A 27,573-nucleotide genomic window follows, 5' to 3' on the forward strand; every position below is an offset into this window, starting at 1 on the left:
GGTAGTACTGGACGCGACTAGAATAAATACTAGAATGTGGAGTGAACACTGCTTGAGTCCCACACTACTACTACTACTACTACTATTACTACAACAGAGTGAGAACAAGCTGAGAGCACTAACGAACCAGAAAGAGAGGGAGCAGCCCTGACTTTAGTCCCTGTGGAGCCTTACTACCTGGAACTATTAGGCCCAAAAGGACTATTTGTCTCCAACGGGACACACAGATTATCTGTGACCTTGACTTGTTAGGCTTTGATTGATGCTTATTGGTTAAACTATATGCCGTGATAATGGATCGCCTATGCTTGGGTGGCTGGAGAGCCTATTAACCACCAGCCCAGAACCCACAGGAGCCTGGATTCAGGTCTGCGAGTCACCTTTATGATCCCAGGAACCAGGCTAATCAGATGTCTTTGAACATAGATGGAGGGCAGGAGGGGAAGTCTATGTTTGCGTCGACTCTCTGTGTATCTCTCTCTCTCTCTCTCGCACGCACACACACACACACGCCTCTTTGATTTCTATTGATTCGGTAGCAAGTGACAGGGTGGTGTGAATGCATAATGACACCATCCACCGGTCCTAATTGATTTCTCATCTTCCCACCTGATCTCCTGCTCCTCTTTCATTCTCCGTCTCAATTAGTGTTGAGAGAAGACCGAGAGACAGAGAGAGAGGGGAGGTGGAGAAGCGTCCTAAAGAACACAAAGACAACTAAAAGAAGAATCACTGATCCGCCAGTGTTTCAATTTGCATTTTCTTATTTGAAGTTTAAAAAGTTGGATGAAAAAAGGATCAAAAGGCTGAAAAGTCATAATGCACCCTGACACATATTCTGTAATGGCTTTGGGGTTTCTTACATGGCATGCAATGTTGTCGTGTGCCCTCCTTATAAATACCTAGTTGATGTAAACATGTAATAATTAGCTTTTTTGTTAAACTTGCAAATCCAGTGAATGATGAATCTAGTGATGGAAAGATACCTCGTGAGAGAAAATAAAAACCCAACGGGTATTATGTTGTGTTGGGTTCATACACATAACACTTTACCTAGCCTCCCTCTTTGTGATTTGCCCGTTCACCTTACACGAGTGTACAAGCTTCATTGCATGCCCTGCGTACACATTTCATCTCGCCCCGCCCTTTATCATCCTAAAGATCGCTTCCATCACGGGCCTCGTCACACAGCAGGAGGGGATCCGAGTGTCAGCCTCAGGATGGATCACAGCTAAGGGGGCCTTTGCAAAGATTGGCAGGGTCGTATCCTGGGATCAAAGATGCTCCCGGTGGCCTGGATGTGAACCATGCAGCAGCACTGAACCGCGGCTTCCACTCCCCAGCTACCTTACGGACGGGCTTCCTGTCAGGACTGATGCAAGGCCTGAAATATTAAAGAAATGCAGTGTAATACCCACTTCTTATGTAATGCTACTCTAGGCTCATACAGATGTGATGAACACACGGGAGACCGTCCCACTTGTGCCGACACAAAAAAAAACTCGTCAACACCTGAACATTTTCCCCTCGTGCCTGACTCAACGCTCTAACTCTGACCCAAATACGGTGACAGCTCGGAATATTCAGGCTATTAAAATGCTGTTTTTTGGTGCGCTACACAGCCCTGTCTGGAGAATAACAATGTTTGATTTGAGCAGGCAAGCCGGCACACTGCCTGAGGCTGTAATAAATAATTAGCAATAATGGGTACACTCGGCGCGACACTGAGCTTTAGATTTAGGGCAGGCATCCATACATGGGATGGATCGTAGCAGAGCTGCTGAAATATACATGACAGAAAGCTGAAAAACAATGCCTGCGTGTCGTGGAAGCTATTTGCACAGCGCATTGTCGTACAGTCATTTAACATTCTGGGCTTCTTGCTTGAAGGTATGACAGCTTTTGTTGTAAAAAAACAAACAAAAAAAGCAGAAATGCTGTCACTGTTTATCAAACACCATGGCACCTTCATTTTCCAATTTTACGGAATCTATAACCGGCTGTGCAAAAACGATGACATATAAACTGATAACTGCAGGAGGCAGAGTTTAAATAAGGAATGAAACACTTGACAAGGAGAAGGAGATGTCTTTCATGTGCTGGATAGCAGAGCTGAGAACACAGAACAAGGCTAACACGCCAAGAGGAAGCAAAATAAACAAGGACCGCAAGTCCAGTCAGACTGAAGGAGGACAGGCTGGTCTGCGTGTAGGTTGGTCTCTTTGGATACTACTGAGTTTCTGTGTGATGAGGAGCAAATGTTTTCTTAAATGCTGCAAAACTGAAGACATACGGCCAGCCCTTACTTTTTAAATTTAAAGTTCAGCCTTTAAGGGAGAGGCTAGAGTAGGCGGTGAAGGTTACAATTACTTTCACGATGGGATCAGATGACCCAAAATATATGTTCAGATTAGGTGATGGTGGTCCAAAACAGCATGTCAGACTCCACATTGTTTCCTGATGATTATTAGCTTGTGGCCTTTATGACATCCAATGGTGATCAGGAGCAGCCAGAAATATCTTTTGGCCCAACACTTTTGTTTAGGCAACCCATGTCTGTTGCATGAGGCCATTTAAGGGACTATATCATGTAGTGCAGGGTCAGGCAACCTCAGACATGGCACACTGGCAACACGTTTTTTGGTCAAATGACCTCTTTCACAACCATTAGCGGTTGTTTACGGTAGTTTCAATGATTTTTTTTCCATCCACATTTTGTGAAGAGCTGTCCTACTCTGCCTCTGATTGGCTAATACTAGTTGCCTTCTTAGCAGAATTTGTAAAGTTTTCAGCTGAAGAACAAGATTGTTGGAAAGTTGGTACGTTAATGATTGACTCAGATGTGGGTGCTCTCATAAGGATAGTAGCCTTCTTAATAATTACAACGTCCAATAAAATACAGATCTGTTGGTGACTTACATTTGTATGTGTATGTAAACTTAATGTTAACACATCAGATGAAAACAGGTTGCAGACCCTGATGTAGTGTGATCCCGTATCTGGGAATCATGTTCTTATTCTGCACCTCACAAGTTACTCCCAATGTTATTGTTCAGTTGTAATGCAGGAAGTGGTGTTCCCTTTACTGTATGTAGCTAGGCAGAAAGTCAGGGTGTGGAGGTCGGGGTGGTGGATGGGCGTGTGGCGAGTTTGACTTTAATGCATGAGACGATGGGTTAGGGTTAGAGATGGTGTCCTGATGTTTTCAGTTACCTTAAAGGAATAGATCATCCAATAACAATATCATTGGTATATAGTGGTCACCTCCTTAAGCTCTCTATGGTCCCAGCAAAAGCTTTCTATCGAATGGCGTTAAGAAGACTGGACCTAAATGAAAGCACATAATTGAAGCAGCCCTGAGACGGTCTGGTGACCTGTCCAGGGTGTACTGCCTTTGCCCAATGTCAGCTGGGTTCGGCTCCAGCCATAGTTGTCAAAAACTTTGAATGGAAGGCAAAGGAGGGTTTTGCAGAGTCGCCCGACATTGGCGCGCTTGTCTGGTGATGGTTTGCTGATCTCAGCTTTATGGAAGAAACATAATCGATGGAAGATAGTCTGAAACAGAACACAGCAGACAAATGTTTCAACAGGCTCAGCTGCGCACCACATAATGTGCTCCCACCACGACGGATCAGAATGAGATTTGTTCCGTCGCTGTCGTACGAGCACGGTGTGTTGCTCAGTCGCATAGCAAAGGCAGACAAAGTGCTTACAACCAAAGCGTCTTACCTCCCCCACTCCCCTAAACGAACACTTGACGTGCGATTTGCACCAACGTACTGGGGGGAGGCACACACACACACACACACACACACACACACACACACACACACACACACACACACACACACACACACACACACACACACACACACACACACACACACACACACACACACACGCTCCCAGCAGGAGTTCCTCAGGGGCCTGGATGTGACAGGCAGCTGTCACAGTCCCACGCTGATGCAGACAGCCTGTTTGACACACGTATGCCTGAGTAAACACACTCTCATGCTGCTGCTGCTGCATGAGTCTTCAGCTTCATCCTTTCATATCACACCCTCTCTTTCTCAGACACACACACCCTTTACCCTGACCCTGTTTCTGTTCACAAATCATGATTGAGGAGGTGGTTATTTCCTAAGCATAATGTATTATAGCTGGACCGTAATTCATCTATGCTGTTATTTAATTTGGAGTGGGACCTTTGTGCCCAGAACTCATGCCTATTTATCCAACTTCAATATATAAATTGGAGGGCTGGTGCAGCTTTAAATAGACTGCGTATAAGTTATAGCAGCAGCACTGTAATTCTTTGCTTTTATAATGTCTAGGTACCCACAGGCAGAGAAGTTAACCTTCCCCGCAGGGTAAATGACAGAGACATTCACCCTGCCTCCTGTACATACTCTATGTAGAGCATTATATCAGCATGTGGGGTACAGCTGTTTTCCTTCTCTGTAACATTGTCTTATTTTCTTCATTCCCTCCAAGCCTGGGTGCACATTTACAGACGGGACTTAGTCAAGTCAGGCTTGAGACAGACTCAAGTTGTCAGAATGCACATCATGTCCTGCTCTGCACTTTGAATTTAGGAGGCTATCCCAATGGAATACGGCACAAATAAAGCGTTGGTCTCTGTTTAGTTTGGTTTAGTGCTCAGCATCCAGGGTTAGCTTTGAAGCAGATGGGCAACTAGACCAGTCAGGATCGGGCACGCTTGACGTGATAATCCGAGGTCTTGTAGTGGGAGTTATCCAACAAGCCAATTTGTTATTCTGACCAACATGGAAATGATGGCCAGGTAATGTGAGATGTTATAAAACCCCGTCTAACATCCAGCCTGATGATGAATCTGCACTTTAGAAAAAGTGTGTCAGATGAAAAAGAAAATGTTCACGTTCTCTTCTTGGACTGATGACAATGACTGTTTTTTGTAGAGTTGAGGTGAAATGCGTCAAACGTTGCGCAAACAAAACAGGAAGAGGAGGGCACTTCTGTTTTCCCCGACAGCTAACCCTAAAGTAGTGAAAAGGGAGGATGGACGAACAACTGGAGTAACTGTGGAAACTTTACCAAAAGAAAAAGAGCGGAGAAGAAGGCGAAGAGGGAGATTGAAAGAAATCAAGGTATTTCTTTCTTCTAGATTACTAACGAAACCTGCTTACTTGTTAATAGTAACGGCTGTTGGACTCTGCCTTCATCATAGAAATCCTGACTCTTCCGGTTGTTTCTTGCTTTGGACAGCAGCTGATAGCAGCAGCCATGTTGAAATCGGAAAGCGATCTGCTTGTTTTTACGACAGCGGCGCCAACAATAATACCTAATTAAAATGGAATTTCCTTGATACCATACTGAAAACTAAGTATTGGGAAAAATCTCTTTGGCTGATTTGTTGTTAACAGATGTAAGACTCAATACTAGAGCTGAACATGTGTTAAGAAAAGTTGATTTCATGTAGTGTGGATCCATTATCCACCAACATTAGCACATATTTGCCCAAACCTCTGCTGCATAGAACTGTTCTTTCTAATGGACATAACTGTGTTGATGCCCTCTGCCAATGTGGGTCATAGCTTAAAAGGGTTACTTCATTCCTCTCAATTGCCCCTGCCCACGCACATCTGAAGTGACGGAGAGGTGGAAAGGATGAAATGTTAGAATGGTGTCAGCCTGTAAAGCACAAAGGCCCTTTCAGGGAAAAGAGAGATGTAGACATTGAAGAGTCAAAAGCCACAGATATACTAAACACAAAGACAATCTCTCCAAACACACACTTCTCTCCATTGTGCTACCAAAACATTGTTCTTGTTGTGACATTGGAAAAAGTAACCGTCTGCTCTGACAGTCGATTCCTCAGATAGCTGCAAAACTACTTTCCTAGACTACACGTTTGTCTTTAAGTATCGCCAATGAAAAGCTCCTGAAGACAACTCTTCCATGGTAAAAAGGGTCTACTTTGGTATTTTTTTTTTATTTCATGGCACACAAAAGGAGCGTCTTGTGCTCCCTTTCCGCTCACAGCTTTGTGCCATTTAATCACCATAAGTACACAAGAACACTTGGATATCATGCCCAAGCAGCCTGGTGTTAAATGATGAGTTTGTCAGCTTCCAAACCACAGAGCTTTGTTAGCTGTAGCATTTTTCAAAGCATAGAGGCACTATTTTTCCCAGCGAGGAAATTGAACTGTCAGAGTATGTGTGATTAATCCGTACATTACTGCAGGACCATGATACTACAGTACTTTTATTTATTTTGTAGACTGCTAGTCTTTTCATTCACCTTTTATGTTTTCAATTTGTGCACAAAATTAAAGATGCGCTAAAGCCTGACTGAAAAACAAAAGCCTACTCAGCGTTTCCAGAGCTACTTCAAAACTAATTGACTATTCTGGATTCATACGCTACATAAATGTGTATGACTGTCTCTCATGTCCGTTAAGCCTCTCACACACACACACACACACACACACACACACACACACACAAGATGGGATGAAATGGAATACTTACTGGACGGGCCGACTGCGATGGAGTGATGCAGAAAGGGGTGGAAAAGAAAAGAGAGATGAATGAGAGGATGAGGTCACAATGAATGGTGACACTCGTTGAAATATTTCAACAAGACGGAGTGAGACTGCAGCGCCACAGCCGTCTATTCAGCACTCACAGTCACAGCAGGGTAAACACAGGTGTGATTAATAACCTTAATTATGGCCTTGTTCCATTTAGGTGGGCCAGCGTACAGCAAGCCGTCTCCCTGGAATGACTGTGACACACTAAACAGAACCATAATTAATATGATCAGGATCACCTGTGTTTACCCTGACATGACATGACAACATGACCGCTGTGAAAAGGGGCTATTTAAAGGAAGCGCTCCCAAAAGAAAGGAGGATTGGACGGGTAGACGAAGTGATGAATGTGGACATACAGGTGAAGAGTAGAGGTTGTGTTCTGATTGATCTGTGGTTTTGTTGGGGGGGTTCTATTATCCATAATACTGCAGCTGCATGAAGCAGCCCACGATCTGTTTGTCTAACAGCTGCTGAAGGACTTCTTCATTGCTGCTAAATTCAGTAGCACTTTCAACGCATCCATATCTATTATGTGTTATAAACATGTAGTTATAACAACTAAGAATAATGTTTTATGACCACAATCACAACAAAGTATAAAGCATTTTATAATGTACTTATACAAGGTTAAGTATAGATTTATTATTATTCATATTTAATTATATTTCGTACTAATAGCTATTACCATGGAACTTCCCCAGTTGATTATTACATAAGAAAATAATTTTTGTATTAAAAGTTTTCTGAAAATGTATGTTTAAATATGCAAATGAGGCATTATTTTATTCAATATTTGCTAATTTTCAGATATTTTCTGAAATATTAATTTTCAGATATTTTCAGATATTTTCAGATATTTTCTGAATATTAGCAAATATATATTTTGTTGACATATTAGAGTCAAATGTTTTTATTTTGTATCACATTTTAACTGATTATAATGCATTATAAATAGATTATGTATATCTGTTTGTTAGTGCAAGCATGTGGATAAAGTACGTGAGCACATGTGTGTGTTGACAGGACTGTAGGTCCACAGTGAGGTCCACAGTGAGGGAACCCTAGGATTAGGGCCTGCTAACAGGATTAAATGCTACAGAACAAAACCCTAAATAATCCCTTTTATCATCTCAAATGACAGATTTCTCTTCCCAGTGCCTCTCTTCAAGGGGCTGGCTTTATTCTAACGCAATCTCACTGCTTTTTGATCTTGGCTCTCTCTCCAGAGGGATGACGAGTCGAGACCCAAAAGGAACTCAAAATCTATTTTTCACTTTTCCTCTCTTATAGTTTCAGCTATCGGCATGTTATCAGTGGCATGAAATGGAGAGTCAGAAGTAGCCACAACGTCTGTTATTCTGACTTCTTATGGCCAATATCATATACACATCTTGGACATTGATAATAACATTGGACGTGTTCTTGAAGAGGAGAACACAGAAGCCACTGGGGGGTGTTTTGTGACGCAACGTAGCAAAGTTGTCCATCTGTGCACATCATGTACTCATGCATTCAGTGTTGAAATCTAATGTTCTGTCCTCATTGAAGTTTCATTTCAACGATTTGTGTTGAAATAAAGGAGGGTTTATTAACTACAAGTATTAAGAAAACGAGACATTTACAACAACATTAACATATTGGAAATTATACTTTTTTTCCTCATTATTCACACATATTATTAAATCGGGGTGACCGTGGCTAAGTGGAGAGCAGGGCTGTCTTTCAATCAGAGGGTCAGAGGTTCAATCCCCGGCTCCTGCTCCTCTAGTCTCATGTCAATGTGTCCTTGAGCAAGACACTTAACCCCAAAAATTGCTCCCGTAGCTGTGTCTACGGTGTGTAGATAGATACTGAATTGTAAGTCGCTTTGGATAAAAGCGTCTGCTAAATGACTGTAATGTAAATCAAATGAGTCCACTATTCATTCTCAGATTTTAACAACTACATCATGACTGTGCAGCCAGCTGGCACGGTCAGTGACTGCAGCCGGAGATGGAACTTTCTGGGACGGCATTCTACCGATACGTTCTTCGGATGCATGCCCATGTCTCACCGTGCACTTGCAGGGTCCCTGAAGACTCGGCTTTGCCCACGCTGTTCTCTGATACGCAGGTGTAAGTGCCCTCGTCCTCACCTCGCACCTGGGTCAGGTGCAGACTGCTGTCGCTGCGGATCTCAAATCTGGACAGACACACACACACACACACACACAAATACTTTTTTGAAAACTACACTCGTTGGTGATTTTCATTTTTGAATGCAAATTGCAAAGTTATCTGGGTTAATTAAACCTTTGAAAAGTAACAAAATGCAGAGCTATCAGGCTGAGAATGACGCTGCTTTTCTGACTATCTGAAAAGTTGCTGTAATGCAGTCGGCAGTATGAGACCGGGTTTGGTAAATCTCAGATTATTGTTTTATAGCTTTAGGCTCCCTGTGGAGATCTGGATCCTGCTGACAACTAGGGAACATTTTCTACCGTTTCCCCTGAGGGATCATTAAAGTTTCATGCAGTCAAATCCACAAAGACTCTAACTGTTCCTCAATCACTGTGTTACCATGCAATACTTTCATGACTGCTATCACTGGCATTACTGTTACTATCACAATCTTAAAAAGGTACAGGGCAAGTTCCACAGCTGTTTAATAAATAAGTTGCATTGTATTTGGATGACCGTCACAAGAGGCTGTACATTTGGATTCCTAGAAGAACCTTGTATCTTTGGAATGACATGTATTGGCTCCATAGGAGCTGGAATTTTTCAGATTTGCTGTCCATTACGCCTACAAAACATCTTCTTTTTAAAACCTTGTGTACTTTGTTGGCTTAAAGCCAGGATGAGTATATTTGTTGAAATTCTCTTTACATCAATCAATAAATGAAATGCTCTGGTATCTGTGGCTGTCACAGGACTGCAGTAAGCTCGTCCAATCGTTTTATTCGGCCTGAATGAAATGACTGGTTGCCTACCAATCTGTCTACCTGCTCGTATTCTGCCTGTGCACTCATTGCTCCACAGCTTTCCAAAAGCTGCTAGCTTGACGGCTATGAGTACTAACATTGTTGATCATTTTGGGGGTGGTTCTTTGGAGAGAGGTGCTTGGCAACTTCCTCGCTAGATTTAGCAACTTTTGGAGCTAGTGCTGCTAGCTACTGTCATTGGAAAAGAGTTGTTCAAAATCCAGCGTACTCTAGCTGGTTTCTCTAATTTGAAATTCCTAAGCTTTAACTCAAAACAGTGGGAATACATCCACTCGCAGAAAATCATCTTTTAAATCAATAATTCAATCTGTTTCTCATGTTGCCTAGCTCAGCACAGAACATTGGAAGCTGGTGTATTATCAGGGAAAAGTAACATGTTGTTAAGTGACACCCTGACCACCACCGTATTCTGATGACACCAGGCTGGTAGTGAATCGTGGAGCAGATATCAGACAACAAACGAGTGTCCTTTCCTCCGTACCTGCCCCGGGGCAACTCTCCCTCCTCTCTCCGCCAGCGGACAGTCGGAGTCGGGTCTCCGTGCACCTCGCAGAAGAAGTCCACCGTGTCGTCTGCCAACACCACCTGGTTCACTGGCTGCTTGGTGAACACCGGCCTCTCTGAAATTAGACCGAGACAGAGGACGGAGAGAGGATTAAAAAACGCACGAGGTATGAAACTTTAGGGTAATTAGATCGTTGCAGCAGCCGTGACTGTGATGGAGATGAGAATAAATAGTGACCGCAGAGGAAATAAATAGTGAAAACTAAAACAAAATCACCACAACTAAACATGGTAACAGAAAGGAGGATGGGCATCATCATTGATAGAGTTCCAGGCCCGATGCAGGTGCATAACCACATTTAGGTAAACAGGTCAATCAATCTTGATACATACGTCCAGAGAGACAGATGTGCATTGTCAGCTCTTATTATAATCAAAATTGTAAAATGGTGACAGCAGAGAGAAATTAGTGCAGATGTGCACTGGCTATTATCTTGCAAACTTCATGCATGGCAGTAATATTAAATATAAAGGTAACCCTTTACATTACGTGGTACACACTGGGTTAAGGGTTACTGTTGTTGGAAAGGAGGTGAGGAAGAGGAGGGGGGTTTGGTGGGCCTGAAAATAAAATATCAATCTTCAATCTGTTTCTTCAGATCAATACACACTTTGGGGAGCGCTTATTCTGCCGCTCTGCTGCGAGCAAAGAAGAGAATCAAAGAGAGGGAACGAAGCAGAGAGGTCAGGGGAGCAACGCAAAGGGCAGCTGGGAGGGAAACATCCGTCTTCTGCTCCAACAACATCGGCTGAGGAGACAGAGTACAGCCAGGAGGAACGACATCCAGAGGATACTTGTGTTCTGTGAGGCTAACTGTAAGAACCATTACAAATGGATTCAATTAGATTAACTTACTCTACAGGATTATTAAATGTTCTCGACTAAATTAAAGGAAAGGACATTTATTGAAGTCCAATACTCCAGATTCTTCTGTTTTCAAAGGAAGTTGTAATGTAAAAATAAATTAGATTACTACTTAAATGAAACATGGGAATATAGGTTTCACTTTCTATGTAGTGTTTGCAAGTTGACCGTAATTTAATGAGATGCGGTAAGAACGACTCACCAAACACCACCAGCTCAGCAGGATCACTGTCCTTCTCTCCGACCATGTTGGTTCCAACGCACACGTACATGCCAGCGTCGCTTTTCCTGGTGTTGGAAATCATCAATTTGCCTCCTCGCATCTGAAGATTCAGGAGCAAAAAGAGGAGAAGAGGGTACAAAGACCAAGGAGAGAGGCACAAAAGGAGATGGATGAAAAGGTAAGCGGAGGAGGAGGAAGCAAATCACGAGGAAGTGGAGGAGAAGTGGTGATGGAGGAGGGTGAAAGAAAAAAGACAAATGGAAAGAGGTTGGAAACAGGATATTGAGGCATGTTAGAAAAGAGGGAGGCCACTCTGTCATTTTCAGTGTCTCATGACAGATGGCTGCTCTGCTGGTTATTTACACTGTTTGAATGGGTCTAGCTCTGGGCACATGGTGTGCACACACATGCATGCTTTATTGAATTCCACCTTCTTTAGTTCTAGAAGCTTCTTTCCACTGGCCGTCACTTGATGAATAATTAATCAGACATACTGCACTATTACCTCTGTTTGCACTATCAACTCAATTCCATTGCTGTTTATAGGTTTATGTTTATATATATATATATATATATATATAGTTTTTTTGGATATATTTATTAGTGTTGGTCAAGTTAACGCGTTATTATCGTTTTAAATAAAGTCAGCACACTGAGCACAGATAGTGAAGAAATATAACTGCTACTGTGTAAAGAATACTGCTGTTAAAAAGAACCTGATCTGTTTAAAGTGTTTCAAACCAACTGTTATTGTACTTTTGTTCATATAGCAGTACTTTAAAATAAAAGTGCGCAATAACAATGTGATTAATCGCGATTAAAAATTGTAATTGTTGCCCAGCTCTAATATTTATACTTATATTGTACATAGTTGTTAAATGTTTATACCTACATCTGTTCTACTTTTTTTGTTGCCCTTGTTTTATTTTTTATATATATTTTTGTCTGTTTATTGTATGCATACATGGCCAATAAAGCTGATTCTGATTCTGATGAGCACTCTTGAAGGGTTCAATTAAACAATAATCAACGTAGTTCAATAGCAATGCTGCTTCTTGATTATCAACCATGATTGAACTGGATTGATTCTTAATCAGCACCTCTTCATCAAACTCTGAATTATTGATTGGTCAGAATTTAGTTTGAATGAAAAAAACCATCACAGAAGATCACTTGAACAATTATGAAAATTAGCTTGTGTGACATTAACGCCACAATACACAAAGCTAAGAGCTTGCAAACAACTTATTATTTGTACAAATAAAAATTTAAAAAAGCACAAATTAAGAACTCTAACAAAAGCATGGGTGGTTCAGCTGTTTCCAGTTCAAATCACTAACTTCATGATATTAATTCTACAGAAAAAAAAAACCTCACAGTGATCCTCTCATCTCGGTCATTGACCCGGATGTTGTTTCTCTTCCAAGAGATGGTGGGCTCAGGATGGCCTCTGGGGGGGATACACTCCATGACAGCCGGCTCACCTGCTGCTACCACCACATCACTGGGCGTCTGACGGAAGTCATCTCTCAGAACTGGAAAAAAAACAGAAGAGAAGAGGCATGGTTAGAGTGTGTGAACTTCCTTGTTGATGATACTGTCTTTTATCTGGCTTTGACTTCAATGTTGTTCTGCTGACTTGTCCTGACATTTAGCCTGTCGATGACACTGTTCTTTATCCGTCTATGCATGCATGGAGTCCTGTTGGATTTGTACTGACATGTGGCCTTCGAAAGGACCACAAACAACAACGTGAATACCAAAAAGGTGCAAATCACAAATTAGGATCATCTCTCACTGTTTGACTGAGCGGACTAACACAAAGCATAATGCATGACTGTGGATTTAACATGGCGTCCCTACGGTCTTCATTGAGTCTGTGTCATGTGTGTGTCGTCACAGCACATCAATAATGAAGGCTTTTCTAGCTGACACACACAAAAGTAGATGCATTATTCAATCTGACCCACACACAGATACACACACCATTTGCAAATATATAAATACACTTGGATACAAGAAAACAAGTCACTATTCAACCAGGGTAAATCAGTGCTATAGCAGGAAGCCATGGCAATCCAGAAAATAACTTTCTTTTGCTTCCCTGGAATCCATGTATAAAATAATAGAGATTTGTCTTCTTTACTTCCAAATGCATCTCTCTGCAGTCAACATCTTGCCTGTTACCTGAAGGCATTAGACTTCTTCTATCTTATTTCAGTCTCTGAGGCTTTGTGACCTCTCAGATTACAGGTGTGGAGGATGGTTTTGTACTCTAGAATGATGTACTGACAGCATCAGTCTACCCCTAAGAGACCAAAGCCATGCAGGCCTGCAGGGTAAGTCTGGCCTTAGCCACTCGAGAGACTTACAAAGGGGATAAACCAATGAGATGGTTTTTCACGGCATTCCTACCCGGCCTGACCATCCCCCCAAAAGACACCAAAATGGATCTGAAAAGCTTCCCTTTCAAATCACAATCTCTCCTCGGCATTTATTAACAAATGTCTGACAACGAGCAGCAACTCTTTTAAAAGAGCATTTGGTGGGTATCAAATTACAACCCTCAAATATTCCACAAAGTTCTCTTTTGAAGCGATGGGAAGATGTGAGATTTGGACATCAAGGAGTTGGTGTATGATTAATTGATGCCAGAGGAGAGCTTGGCTGATTTGCATACTCCCTAACATTATATTGATACGTCTCATTGAGGTATTAATAACTTATATCAACGTAATGACATTCCACTCATGTCCTGAATCAAATTTCTCCTGAGTGTGATCTGAGAGATCTCAAGATCTGCAGAGCTGCTGAGGCATGAAGAGAGAAATCAGTTACTTCACTTAAAAAGTGCAAGTCATGTCAGAAACTGGTGTTGTAGTTTGCGTTTTTCACAGACTTCTGAACATTGCTGCTCAAAGAAAAGCTGTCAAGTATTTTACCTCTCTGTGCATCTTGTCATGTTTGGGGAGAAACTGATTTTTAAAGTGTATTAATATTGCATAACTCATATGTCTGTAAAGGCTGATAGAAGCGACGTGCAGAATAAGATAAAACTGACTTTGACTGATTTTAACGCCATACAAGTCTTCAATAATCTTCTGATTCAAACAAACACATTTAGCATTATTCTCATCTTTCAGGTTGAAGAGAAATGTGTTAACAGCAGCAATATTCACACATTCAAGACCAGTGGTGGAAATGACATATTTATGTAAATGCTATATTTTACTTTGATTAAGCCGCTTTGTCAAGCACTTCTGAGATAGTGCTCTACATTTATCAAATAAACTCTTCTACTCAACTCCTACTGCAATAAGTACAAATTAGCACACATTACAGCCTACACTGACAAAGTCATGGTCCAATCATGAGGCTATTCAATTGGTGCCATGCCGTTGTTTTTACAACCCATTATTTAGAAACACCAATAGTCCGAAAAATGTCTCATTAGACCGAAGTCCCATTTGTCAAAAAGCCCGTTATCCTGAAAAAAAATGGCCACTATTCTGACAGCCTGCCTCTGATTGGCTCGCCCAATATTCTTGCCCTAGCCCTAACCAATCACACTCGTGCTTAAACCTAACCAACCTAACCAACAAAGGCAACAAATACTAGCCAATCAGAGGCAAAATTATTCTGTATAATAATTAGCCATGTGCTTCTGTTTGTTGCAGCTAGAGTGTGTATTTCTGAGCGGTAGCACTTCGGAACAATGGCCGTTAAAGTAAAATTGTGTGATAGAAACATAACGTAAACTCAGTTTAAACATAATTGCGCATGTGCAAATGTAAGTTTACTCTGATATTAAATTTATCATCTTGTTTACACATATTTAGTGTCTGCAGTAATGTTAAGTTGATGATCTGGTAGCAGATATTACCACTAGTGGGCGCTGTTCAGGCAACTGGAGGTTATAGGGTTAAGAAAGGAGAGAAAGACTTGTTTGGTTCGGTGCTGGGACTTCACTAAAGTTATGAGGAAAACCTAGAACGTGTTGGACTGATTTATTCCTTATCCTGCACACGTCGCTTACAAAATGACCAAATGATAATGTGAGTTAAGGCGAACACAGGTGATTAGATACCTAACAAATCAAGCTACGTCATTATATGAATGCAAAAATCCTGTAAATCCCATATTGCCTCAATATTTCCCACAACCATCTCCATACAGTTGATGAATTATTAGCCATCTGCTTTTGTTTGATGTATTTTCGGAGCAATGGGCCTTCGGAGGAATGGACCTTTAGGATAACGGGCTGAGGGACAAATGGGCTTTCAGTCCACCGGGACATTTTTTCGTACTATTGTGGTTTTGGAATAATGGGCCGTCCCCATTCCATTAACATTGGAGACTCTGTCCTCTTTGGGGAATGAGAAAGCCCTAGAAGCTGGTCACGCCGATTTAAGAGCATCACTGAGTTGTCAGATTGATTGATGGATGGGGATTGAATACATATTGGCATTTTCATTGACACAATACGTAGGTATGTAAAATAGTGAAAAAAAGAAGCAATATGTACTGTAAGTTAAGTAACAGTATTATTTCCAATGCCCCTGTGACTCTCTGTAAAACCTGATTTATTTCTTGTGTACTTGATTCAAAGGCTTGTCCTTCTAAAATGTGTCTTCTATTTACATTTGCCCTGAGAATTAATAGAATACAAAACAACCATGTTCACTTGGTATGGGAGGCCTTGAGGACCAAAATAAGCAAACGGAGAAGAATATATGGCGTGTTATTACAGTGGAGAGCAAAAGTGTAAAACTGGATGCTCCGAGTCATCTTTCATTGGTGCCAGTGGCTAAAAGAAGTGAATGTAAAGCAAAGACGCTGCACATGTGATTGTTTCTCCTCAGCATCTATCAATACTCATAGATCACTTAATGTGTACAGCAGCACACCTGTGCTTGTGTATTTTATTTATGCGTGCATGTCTTTATACATGGGTGGGTATGCACACCAGAGTGTGTGTAAGTTTGTGAGAACACCGATGTAATGTCACAGGCTAGCAGGGGTGGGTCACCGCCTCATCTAATTAATGACACACCACCCCTAATGACATCACAAGACATTAGCATTATCATCACCATCCATACATCCATGTGTCCATAAATCCATATAACCTCGCTAGACTTTTGACATTTCTCTATCTGAAATACCTGGCTGTGTGAAAAATGCATTGTATCTCAATGTCAGGCCGTACGCGGCAAAGACTCATTTCTCTTCTTGTCAAGATAGCGCGGTGTCCTCTTTGAAGGAGGGTGAACGTGGGTGTGTACGCGCGGAGATAAATCAGCCTGTTTTGTTTGTAATCAAGGTCATGTCCGTGTTTAAGGGGGGATTTTTCATTCCCTCATTAGGAGGAAGGAGCTGGTTCTTGCCTTCGCCTGATAACACGTCTACGCAATTCATTGTGGGCTTCTGAACCACTATGTTGCGGTCTTTTGAAAACCCCCCCCCCCCAAAAAAAACATGTCTCTTATTGCCACTTATGTCTTCAGTCAGACCCATATCCTGATGGCCAATTACTAAGCCACAGACCATTTGGGGCACTCCAAATCCCATTGGCCCTTCCAATCCTGGAATGATATGCGGAACAACATTCCTGACCTTATCTGTACCTGCCGCTGACATTTCTCCCGATCGCTATTCACGGCAGATTACAAAACCCTGACTAAATTGTTCAGTAACCTGTCCCATCATGCAAAGTGGGGAGGGAAGTAGGGCGGTGCGTTGCACCCCGGGTCTGATTTACCATGCGGCGGGGTTAAAGGACCGCCGCGATGACCTGTCACACACCACCCTGAGATCGTGGCTCCAGGGGCCCCTGATCTTTTTCCCATTCTGCCCTCCGCACTCTCCAGAAAAGAGGGTGTCTAGAAGTTTATTAGGCACTGGCAATTACCCATGAGGCCCTTTGGGGCCCATATTAAGTGGGTGCTCTTTGACCCTTTCTTTAAAGCCCTTCAACAAAGCCAAAGTAATCCCCACCACTGGGCTTTAATCAGAGCACAGACACACAGTAACACACACAGATAAGGAGCGCGTGTGTTTGAAATAGGTCTGATTGGAATGGAAACCCTGAAAATGTATACCATACATGATACAAACAGAGTAGCACACATGGCAATACAGACATAAGACAATATCTGTTGAACCATTTCAAGTATTGTTTTCTTTGAAAGCTTGGTTTTTGTATCTTTAAAGCTCTTGTTACTGGGCTCAACTGTATGTCGTTGTGGCTGTCTGGGCTGTACAGGAACAATTACTACCAGGCCTGGCCCCTCAAGTGGGTTGATTTTTCAGGTATTAATTATTAAGCCTCAACTCATATTATCATGTGATCACTTTATGTATTTATTGTTTTAGGAGGTGCAATGGATCCATGGAATAGATTAGTCAATCAAAAAGAAAATGAATCAGAAACTATTTTGATAAATTAATAGTTTTTGTAATTTTTCTTGCAAAAAGGCCGAAACACTCTTCGGTTCCAGCTTCTCAAATGTGAGGATGTTATGTTTTTTTTGTTGTACATGAGATTAAACTGAATATCTTTGGGTTGTGTGGATTGTGTGGAGCCATTTTCACTGTTTCTTGACATTTTAGAGCAAAACGATGAATCGAGAAAACAAATGGTAGTCGCATCGCTAACCGTTTCTTGATAATTTCTACAAATCAATGTCACGATATGAAGTCAGATGAATCATGAGAGAAGATTTCATCATCTGCTCCAAACACAACCACATCTAATAATGCAAATCAGATCTGTGTGTTTAGCTTCCCTGTCTGCGACAGATTGCTGTCAGACTGTATCTTTACACAATGACAAGCACATTAGTCTCAAGAAAAGAAATGACACCATCTCCACGCAGTATTTTTCAGCTTGTGATGCACAATGATGGATATGTGAACTACAAATTACACTGAATCATTACAAAAGACAAAAAAACACCATTCTACGCCAAAAAAAAGCATTGTTATTGTAAAATAATATGTATCTGTGACCACTGGACTTGTGATTTACTACATGGGCAAAGTACCACGACCCTGCTGTATATCAGGGCATCATTTGAGCATTTAATTGGACATAAAAAACACCTTTGGGGCGAGCTCAGGCTCACTTTTAATTAAATGGCTTTATCGCTGTCGTTAATGTTCCAAGGACTGTGTGTGTGTGTGTGTCAGCACCCCCTCAAGAATAAATATTCAGATGGCAGAGAGAGAATGACGGATAGTCCCTTGGCAGGCAGAGCAAAGCGACGGATGAAGGGAGGGGAGTCGAGAGAGGCGTCCTCTGGTTCAAGCTCTGTTGTGGGGAACTGAGGTCGTCTTCCGTCCATCCGTCAGCTCCCATCTTGTCCCCGACACGAAGCAATCTGCTTCGGTGTGAACGCAACGCCAAATGCACGCCGAGGTTTCAGCCCTTCGCCAGAGCACATGCATCATTCCTATCCCTTTCACAAGGCTGCTTAGGTGCACGCTTGAACGTCTTCTCTGTCCTCTCTGTAAGTGAAGCCGGGTCCCCAAGGCAATATCTGTCCGAGCCCTTGGGCCCGACAGGGGCCCCCGTCAGAAGCCATCTTCCATCAGCCACTCTCATTATCCAGAGTGGACCCCCTCTGATCCCTATCAGCCATTACACCATGATGAAACGGCCCCGCGCAGGATATTGTGTATGTGTTGTGGTGATGGGAGGGTCTGGAGAGGATGGAGGGAGGGGCGGAGGTCTCTCAGTTGGAGACAGATGTCCTCACTGCCTTTAAGCACTCACCGCCTCCCCGCCCCCCCAATACAAACACAGATACGCTGCACGGCAGCTGTAGCAGCAAATACAGCAAAACACTGTCTGAGTCCAATATTATCACCAGTTCAGTCCAATATACAGGCTGACTGGAGATTGGAACCCCCCCTGCAGTGTACCGACAAAACACACACACACACACACACACACACACACACACACACACACACACACACACACACACACACAGTCAAGAAGCCCTTACCATTTCATTACCAACATTTTCTGACAGCTGATCTGTAATGTCCCCCCTTCTGAAAAAACCCCCAACTTGGTTTAAAGTGTAATTTCATTTTATTTCTTTTCTCTTGGCGCTGTCATTGGCTCTGACAGTACTGTGTGGCCTTGAGTAAATGACCCAACATGGTTTAGCTCTCTGGAAATGCTCCTGTGGCCGACGGCGAGATTGAGCTGGCGCTAAAGCCAAATGAATCGGAATCACATCGACAGGGCATTTCAATTACTCCTTCCACGAGTCCAGAGGGGTCACCTACACCACACACACACACACACACACACACACACACACACACACACACACACACACACACACACACACACACACACACACACACACACACCCTGTTCATCAATGTCTGACGCATTTCTCCCTTCAAATTTACTCCCTCCATTTTCCTTTGTCCCTCAGCGTATCCGCCAGCATGGCCATTTAGCTGCTGCTTAGTCCCGTCAGCTGAATCCGTTTAACAGTCACAAAAGCTGCCCCGACCCCACCCACCCAAACCCCCAGCACCCTCTACCAGAGCCCTCCCACCCATGCTGCCACCAAACCTGGACTGATGGTTGAGAAGCAGCTGGTCCCACTGGTCATGATGACAGCAGCGTGAAAAGTTATTTCCATGCATAGGACCCTACAGGTTGAGATGAATGCTGAGGAAATCTGCTTTTCTATGTGATTATCAGTGAAGAGATCAGACCTTAAAACAAAACAAATCACTTCTCTATCACTTTTATAGAGCAATAGTTACCAAATTGGTCTTGGCCAAATCTCTGCAGTGCAAATTAACATTATGTGGAAGCCTCAGGAAAACCAATTACTAGCCACAGCGCTCAGATAACACCGGAATGAAACCCACAAGTCACCGCGATGCATTAGAAGCAGATTATGAACCTCTTCTTACGACGCAATCAGCAGGCAAGCCCAACACAACGGCGTGCAATTCATATTCACGTCATGTTTGTGTGTTATCGCCGTAGCCACGTTATGTAAAATACTGCCCGAAATTGAATTAGGTGATAATATATGAGGGGCCGCCGTCACCCACCCGGCCCCCCGCCACTGCCGAGGAAAAGAAAATAGATGAGGTTATCAGTCAAGGTGTGACGTTTCATGGCTTTTTAAGCGCTTATAAACACCCGGGCCTGGCCCCACCACAGCAGTGTATTGTCACACCCAGACATGTAGGGGGGGGGGGGGGGGGGGGGGGGGGGTAATACTTGGCAGTGGTGTAGTCTGCAGCCAATATGACCGTGGGCCCCACATGTAGTGGTGGGACAGCGCAGGAGGCTCTCATTATCACACACAAACACTGGAGGGAAGCTCATGGGGGGGTTGGTCTGTGTGTGTGTGTGTGTGTCTGTGTGTGTGTGTGTGTGTGTGTGTGTGTGTGTGTGTGTGTGTGTGTGTGTGTGTGTGTGTGTGTGTGTGTGTGTTATAATGAAGCACATGGCCCACAACATGAGCTTGAGAACTGAGGTTGAGGACGATCAGGCCGACCTACGGGCGCCCTGTTAGCACGGAGCTAATCATGTGACAATAAGATTACATGTTTAAACTGGCTCACGTTTCATACGGGTGAGCATGCTAACCAGTGCACGTGGTGAATGTTATGCAAGTCATAGAAAGGACCGGAAGCTGAGGAGTCTCGCAAGGTGTATGCAATACAGACGCAGAGACCACTGCGCTGCCTCAGAAAGGGAGAGGAGAGCAGGACTTACTGATGAAAATTAGTTGAGGGATGTTTCAATTCATGACTTCACCTTTGCCTAAAATAAGTGATATCTGCTGCAGCGTACGGTAGCAGCAACCCTATCGCTGGACTGACAGAGTGCTAATATTTCACGTTTTTGAAAAGTCACGTATTACTTTCATAGATTAGTTTTGCAGTCAAGCATTTCGATGCTTGAAATCCAACACCCAACTCTACACCATAAACACACTAACTGTATACAGCTGCACTCCTAATCCTCTCTGCCTCCAGCCGAAACCCAGCTACCCAAAGGGCCCATCACGGCCTGCACCGGCTGAATATTTGGCTCTTGGTGTACATCACGTCCTGGAGAATTGTTCAATAAAAACAGAATTCCTGTGGATTCTGGGCGGCACCCAAGATTTTCTCCAGATGAAAACATTTTATTACTTTGGCTGTATATATATATATAAAAAGAAAACTTGTGTGCAAAGATGAATCGATTAGTTGTCTATTTGGATAATTTATTAGTAAAATGATCAAATATAACAAAGCTTCTTTAATGTAAATATTTTCTGGTTTCTTAACTCCTCTAAGACAGTGAACTGATTAACTATGGACAACATAAGACATTTGAGGACGTCATTAGTTTGTTTTCTTTACTTCTCCATTACACAGATTTGGTCTATTAAGTACTGTGTGCTGGTTCATCTGGTTTGTCCAGGTAGTTCCGTCAAGACACTAATAAAGTAAAAGAAAATGAAAGATGAAATATCATAGGTACTTTTGAAATGATTAAACGAGCCTCATGCTGTACTTTGTGCATGCAGTATGTGTGTGGGGAGGTTTTAATTAAAGGCCCATTCATCCTGCTGGATCTTAACCCCTGTCCTTCCCTTCCCCCGTCACACGTGCACACCCACTGACACGCGCACATGCACACACAGAGAGAGAACAGAACCGGCTGGAGGCATGCCAGGCCCATTGGATTGAAACAGCCATATTTCAAGTCAAGAGGGAGGCCGTAGAAAAACACTTCTCACACCGAAGCCGCTACCCAGCTCCTCCCATTAGCCTGCTACCACAGAAGGTATGTGCACAGGCAGAGATAGAACTCTCCTGTAAACACGTGTCCACTCACACTCACACTCACACACACACACACACACACACACACACACACACACACACACACACACACACACACACACACACACACACACCAACTCTCACACAAACAATTTGCATGGAAATCCTTCCAATCTCGCAGCATGGGGAGTGTTCACCTCCGTGGGGCTCAGCGGCAGGTTCCCATCCCAATTGTGAGCCGGTTGCTGTGCTCACCCACCCGGCAACCTTGAGGTTAATCCACCGCAGACCTCCTCTGGCATGCCATGTTGGCCCTGTGTGTGTGTGTGTGTGTGTGTGTGTGTGTTCATGTGTTTTTTTTCTGCCAATTTTTTCATCTATGCGTTTCATCTCTGCAATTCCTGATGGGTTACACATGACTTCCCCCGACCCCTGACAACCTGCAGACCAAAGTCAGCAGAGTATGGACTCTGTAATTCTCTGGGAATTAAAGTAACGCTGTGGCTTGGGGTTTTCCTCCAAGAGAGTAAAAAGATCTCACAGGGCAGACTGGTGGTGAGAGAGGCCAGGTTAGCGCCACAAGCGTCCACCCTGCTCAAGCGTCCTCGGTGCAATGCAATCATTTGTTTCCTACTCCGGCCGACCCCGCCTTCTGACCTCCTGCAGCGAGGAGAGAGGCGTGGATCAATAATATCACATTATCAAAAAGCCGTGTTTCAGATTTATTTCTCCCTCTCTTTAGTGTCTTAATTGGAACTGATGAAGAAAAGCGAAGGCTCACAACCTCTAAAGGGGGAAAGATGTACAGTCAAGGTGAATGGGTTCAGTCCATGAAAACTCTCTGTTACAAGAGCGAGTGTTTGCCTCTCTCATGGACACTACCGCGTAAAGATAAAACCACGACACATCTCTTCAAATTACCCCCGTTATTCATGAAACATTCACACTGTTTGACAATACTTCATTCAGCTCGAGTGGCTCCCCACTCCTCATACAGCTGAATAAATTATCAGGTGAAGCCGTACGCGCCTGATTGACAGGCTCGTAAAAAAGAACTTATGCCCTTTTGACAAAGAACAATCTGCCAGCAAAAACACACATTCTGGAATGGATTTTGAAAGGATTTTTTTTGCTCAGTTGGAAATGCACCATGCCTTTAGAAACTGAGGAAAAGAGGAGATGAAACAGCATTTTGATGGGATTTATTTTCTGTTGGCAAAAACAAGCCAGGGGAGAGCTTCAGAGAAAAAAAAAATCTGGACCGCATGCTAAGAAGGCTGGAGGAAGAGGAGGGGGCTTTGCAAACATGCATATCCATACCCGCACTTAATCTGATTGTAATTCAGGCAATATGTCTAATGTGTGGGAATACTGGGTGTGGAGGGGGCCGTGTGGACATTTGTAAGTGGTGTGTGTCGCACCGTGAAAATAAAGAACCTCACAGACAAAAATGGCGGGTGCGTCGGGTTAAACAAGGAGAAGTAACGATGGCATTGCTAAGGAGAGCTGCAACGACGGAGACAGACCTCCACTCCCCCTTCGGCCCACCCTCCACCAATAACACCCACCCCCGGAGCCCGAGGGCCCCCCGACAACAATACCATTACCGAGGTGGTCGGGCTCCTGTGTGTGGTCAGCTAATAAAGCAATTGTCTGGCCCTGAAAAGAGGATTACTTTAATCTAGTAATGGCCGACATCGTGCAGCCTATGGTAGCAGGCTAAAAGGGTCACTGAGAATTGCTGAGCCCATTGTAAGGCAAATCGCCCGCCCTGCTCCTTTACCCCGTCACCCCCCCAACCCGCCCTCAGCCGACCCTACGGCCCAATCAAGGCTACTGTAGTTCACCCAGAGACGCTCCTTAACTCGACCTCGAGGAGAACGGGGTGGACAGAGGTGCCGAAAGACAATGGGTCCATCACCCACAACACTCAAGGGCAACCCATTCATCATTGACCACTGTAGTGGGACTGTGGCAATGAGCTCCTTCAAGAATTCCACTCCAACAATGTGAGGTGAAACTTTAACAGGGTGATTTGGGCCGTGTTCAGAACGACTATAGCACCGGTCGTAAAGCACTGCCCCCTCATTCAGTTCAATGAAGCGCTGTCAGAGAAAAAGAGGCCGCGAGTAGTGACTGTTTCCTGGACAATACTTTGTAACAACGCCGTAGAGAGAAATACACGAGTAAAATCTCAGTAAAGTCTCATTCAGCGTTTTTTATACCAAATTTACAAGTAGAGAAAAAACACATTAAAAAAAACATCGACTTTGAAGACAAGGGAACCTGAAGACTCATTTCTAGGTTTTAGGACTCATTCCTGCAGCCCTCCATTGTAGGATCACATCAAACAGTATGATGCAGCTAGACTTGATAACAGTTTCTTCTTTCATTGGTGGAAAAACAGCCAGATACAGAGCAGGAGAACCCTGACAGTCGCTTGTAAGTATGTGAGCAGTTCTCTATGCTGTCTCACCAACTTGTTAGTCCTGTCAATTTTTTCAGCAGCGTCCCTTGTTGTTTGCACACACACACACACACACACACACACACACACACACACACACACACACACACACACACACACACACACACACACACACACACACACACACACACACACACACACGCACGCTGCACTCTGACACTGTCCACTTTCCCTGCCGGTGAGGTGCCTGAGAGGTGAAGAAGGTGAGTTGTCTGGCTGACATCAACGTCTTCCTGTTGGAGGAGAGCCAGTCTGCTCGTGTCAGATGACCCCCCCCCCCCTTCCCCCACACCCTCTCTCACACACACACACACACACACACACACACACACACACACACACACACACACACACACACACACACACCTGTCCCTGTCTGCTAACGCAACTCATGGCCCAAGCCCGACCAATGCCGCACTTCTCCCTGTCAAACGATCACAGACGTGTTCACATAGCTGCAGCAGATGGCCAGGCCTTGTATCCTGCCTCGTGCCCAGCACACTTTTTACCCTGCTGGGGTGCCGTGCTGGTCAAACCCCTGCACTGAAAAGCAGGAGGGGGGGGGGTTACGACTGGGGGTAGGGAAGAGCAACAGTTCCAATTTTCACCCTGTCAACAAACTCCGAAAACAGATGGATCTTGGAGCAGAAATCCATTTAGCTCCACTTGAATGACTTAAGCCCCCATTCGCTGACCTTTTATAACTCAGAGTCGGGGGCGCGTCTTAAGGAGAAATTAATCTTGAACAAATACACGCGAGTGGAAATCAATAAGCATTTTCCACAGCTGTTTGCCCTCGTATTTACTATTTGCAGACAGGTCAAATATACCTAAATCCCCCTGGAATAACTTTTACACCACAAAGAGCCGGCGACCAGAATTACTTTGTCCATACCAACTGCTCGAGGGTGAACGCTTCTGTCGATAGTAAAGTTCCAAAGGATAGTTCTAGGCAAGAGACTGCCTTTGAAATGGTCAGGGAATTGGAAAGGTGAGACAACAAAGATACATTAAGGTATATACTGAAAGCACATCCATCAAGGACATTAGAGATTAGGCAATCTAGAGTTAAACATGCCGTCACTGCTCAGGAAGATGCTCTTCACATAATTGTAGCAAACTGTAGTCTGCTACATACAAGGGAAGAGCATAAGCCTTATTCATATGCAGAAAGGGAACCATCCCGATTTACATAATGCTAATTTAACATTCACCACCAGTGATTTGGAATAGACTGATATTTTCTACCACTCAAATATTAATTTTCCACCAAGTGCTTACGAGATGCTGCATCAGAGTTGAAAATATTGCTTAAAATGTCTCTCGATGTGGCGACCCGATGGTTAGGCTACCACATAGGTGCAGATGCAAGATTCTTGCTACTTGCTGCTATCTTTCCCCATGTTTCCTGACTCTCCCCACTATCACAATCGCAGGAAGGTATAAAATGCCCAAAACATAATGGTATAAAAACAAACGTCTCTTGATAGAAACCATATCCTTCATAAAATTAAGTCGTACACCACAGTGTGTGCTCAAGTCCAATTTTTTTTTTGACTAGTCAGTTCCTGGAGTGAGTTAGCCTGATGACAGCACAATGAATTGACAAATTACCAAAATATAGTTTCCAACTTAGAATGACTCATCCAACCACCAGAATAAATTGTCCAATAATTAATATAAGATAGCAAAACCTAGAATTAGTCATCATTAGTCAGAATGAGTCCCACCAATTGGAATTGGTCGTCTAATGAAGTTTTCCAATTGCCAGAATAAGTGGACACAAATAATTACGCTGGATTGTCCCACAACTACATGCAGCTACTGTACACTGAGCTGTCCTTTGAAAGGAGCTCATAATAACTCCAATCTGTGGTTCAATAAACGCAATGATTTCCCCAATAACTCCACTGATTGCTTCAATACCTACAACTTGCTGTGCAAAGACAACGTCTCGTCTGGTAAAGGCCGTTGTGATTCTTAGAAGGCTCCATTTTGGTGATTCAACTCTTACTCTGATTGTCCTGCTCGGTAACAACTGACCACCAGCTCCTTCTCTCTCATGTCCTCCCTCTTTTATCCGCTCTGTGTCGATGCTCTGATTGCTTTTGACTGATTCGTTTGAACCTTGTATTGATTGTGATGGCCTGTCCATCATTATGACGCCTGGAACTCCCCAGATGTATCCTGCTTCTGGATGAATTTCTTTCTGCTCAACCGTCTGCCGTTTGCCTCTGCTGTGGTGTGTGTTATTTGTGTCAGTTCAGTCTATTTCCATGTTGCATCTCCTCACACTACTGTTGCCTTTTGTTCTACTTTCTCTACTGATGCCTTACTGGCTGCCTTTCATCACGATGCCCCCTACGGGCGCATTCAGGCCGACATTAGCAATACATTAAAAAACACAGGCTCCTCATTAATTTCAATGAGGACGCTACAGTGGTGCAGCGGGGGTGCTGCTGCAGAGGGCTCTGGCTCAAAAATGCAAAGCAGTCTGGGAAAAAGGTTTATCCTGGTTCCACTTTTGCTCCTATGCAAATAAGCGCTGATGTGATCATTTTCAGTTCCAACGCTGCCCAAGAGCCAAATAAACTGCAGCACATTGTCTTTGCATCTGATAAGGCTTCCAACTGGACTTCCTGGTTTGCATGTCTTCCTCTTAATAATCTGTACCCCGAGGCAAACACTCCACAACCACTCAGCCCCTTGTGTAATTTTGCCAGAGGGCTATTGTTGGCCTCAGTGAGCCCTAACGGGGTCATTTGCATTCTGTAAGACCATGACTAATGACTCCCCATTAATTACAGATTTAATCAAGATACTTCAGAAAAAAACAGCATACAAAAATACATTAAATATTCATGGTGTGGATATAAAAAATAGTTATTGTTTCCATTCTTTGAGTTTTATTGTCCATAAAATATGAAAATGGGATCATGTTGAACAATAAATTCCAACAAGTAGGGGTAATAACTGTCGCTTCTGAAATGCATGGTGCATCCATAGTTCACTTGACTTAAAATGTTGCTGTACAGAAATATGA

At 43.4% G+C, this 27,573-nt stretch overlaps 1 protein-coding gene across 3 annotated transcripts in view; it reads right to left on the reverse strand.

Moving 5' to 3' along the window:
* Window positions 1-27,573, reverse strand: part of robo3 (roundabout, axon guidance receptor, homolog 3 (Drosophila)) — a 78,411-nt gene that overhangs the window by 28,744 nt on the left and 22,094 nt on the right. For all 3 annotated transcript variants that reach the window (XM_068721177.1, XM_068721175.1, XM_068721178.1), the window contains exons 3-6: window positions 12,593-12,750; window positions 11,195-11,315; window positions 10,045-10,183; window positions 8,634-8,761 (exon numbers count right to left, since the gene is read on the reverse strand). In XM_068721177.1, coding sequence (XP_068577278.1) covers window positions 8,634-8,761; window positions 10,045-10,183; window positions 11,195-11,315; window positions 12,593-12,750 — 546 coding nt within the window. The remainder of the gene's footprint in view (window positions 1-8,633; window positions 8,762-10,044; window positions 10,184-11,194; window positions 11,316-12,592; window positions 12,751-27,573) is intronic.

The sequence above is a fragment of the Cebidichthys violaceus genome, unplaced genomic scaffold, assembly GCF_023349555.1.
Source record: "Cebidichthys violaceus isolate CVI_PGR_0920_01 unplaced genomic scaffold, fCebVio1.0.p SCAF_27, whole genome shotgun sequence".
Lineage (NCBI taxonomy): Eukaryota > Metazoa > Chordata > Actinopteri > Perciformes > Stichaeidae > Cebidichthys > Cebidichthys violaceus.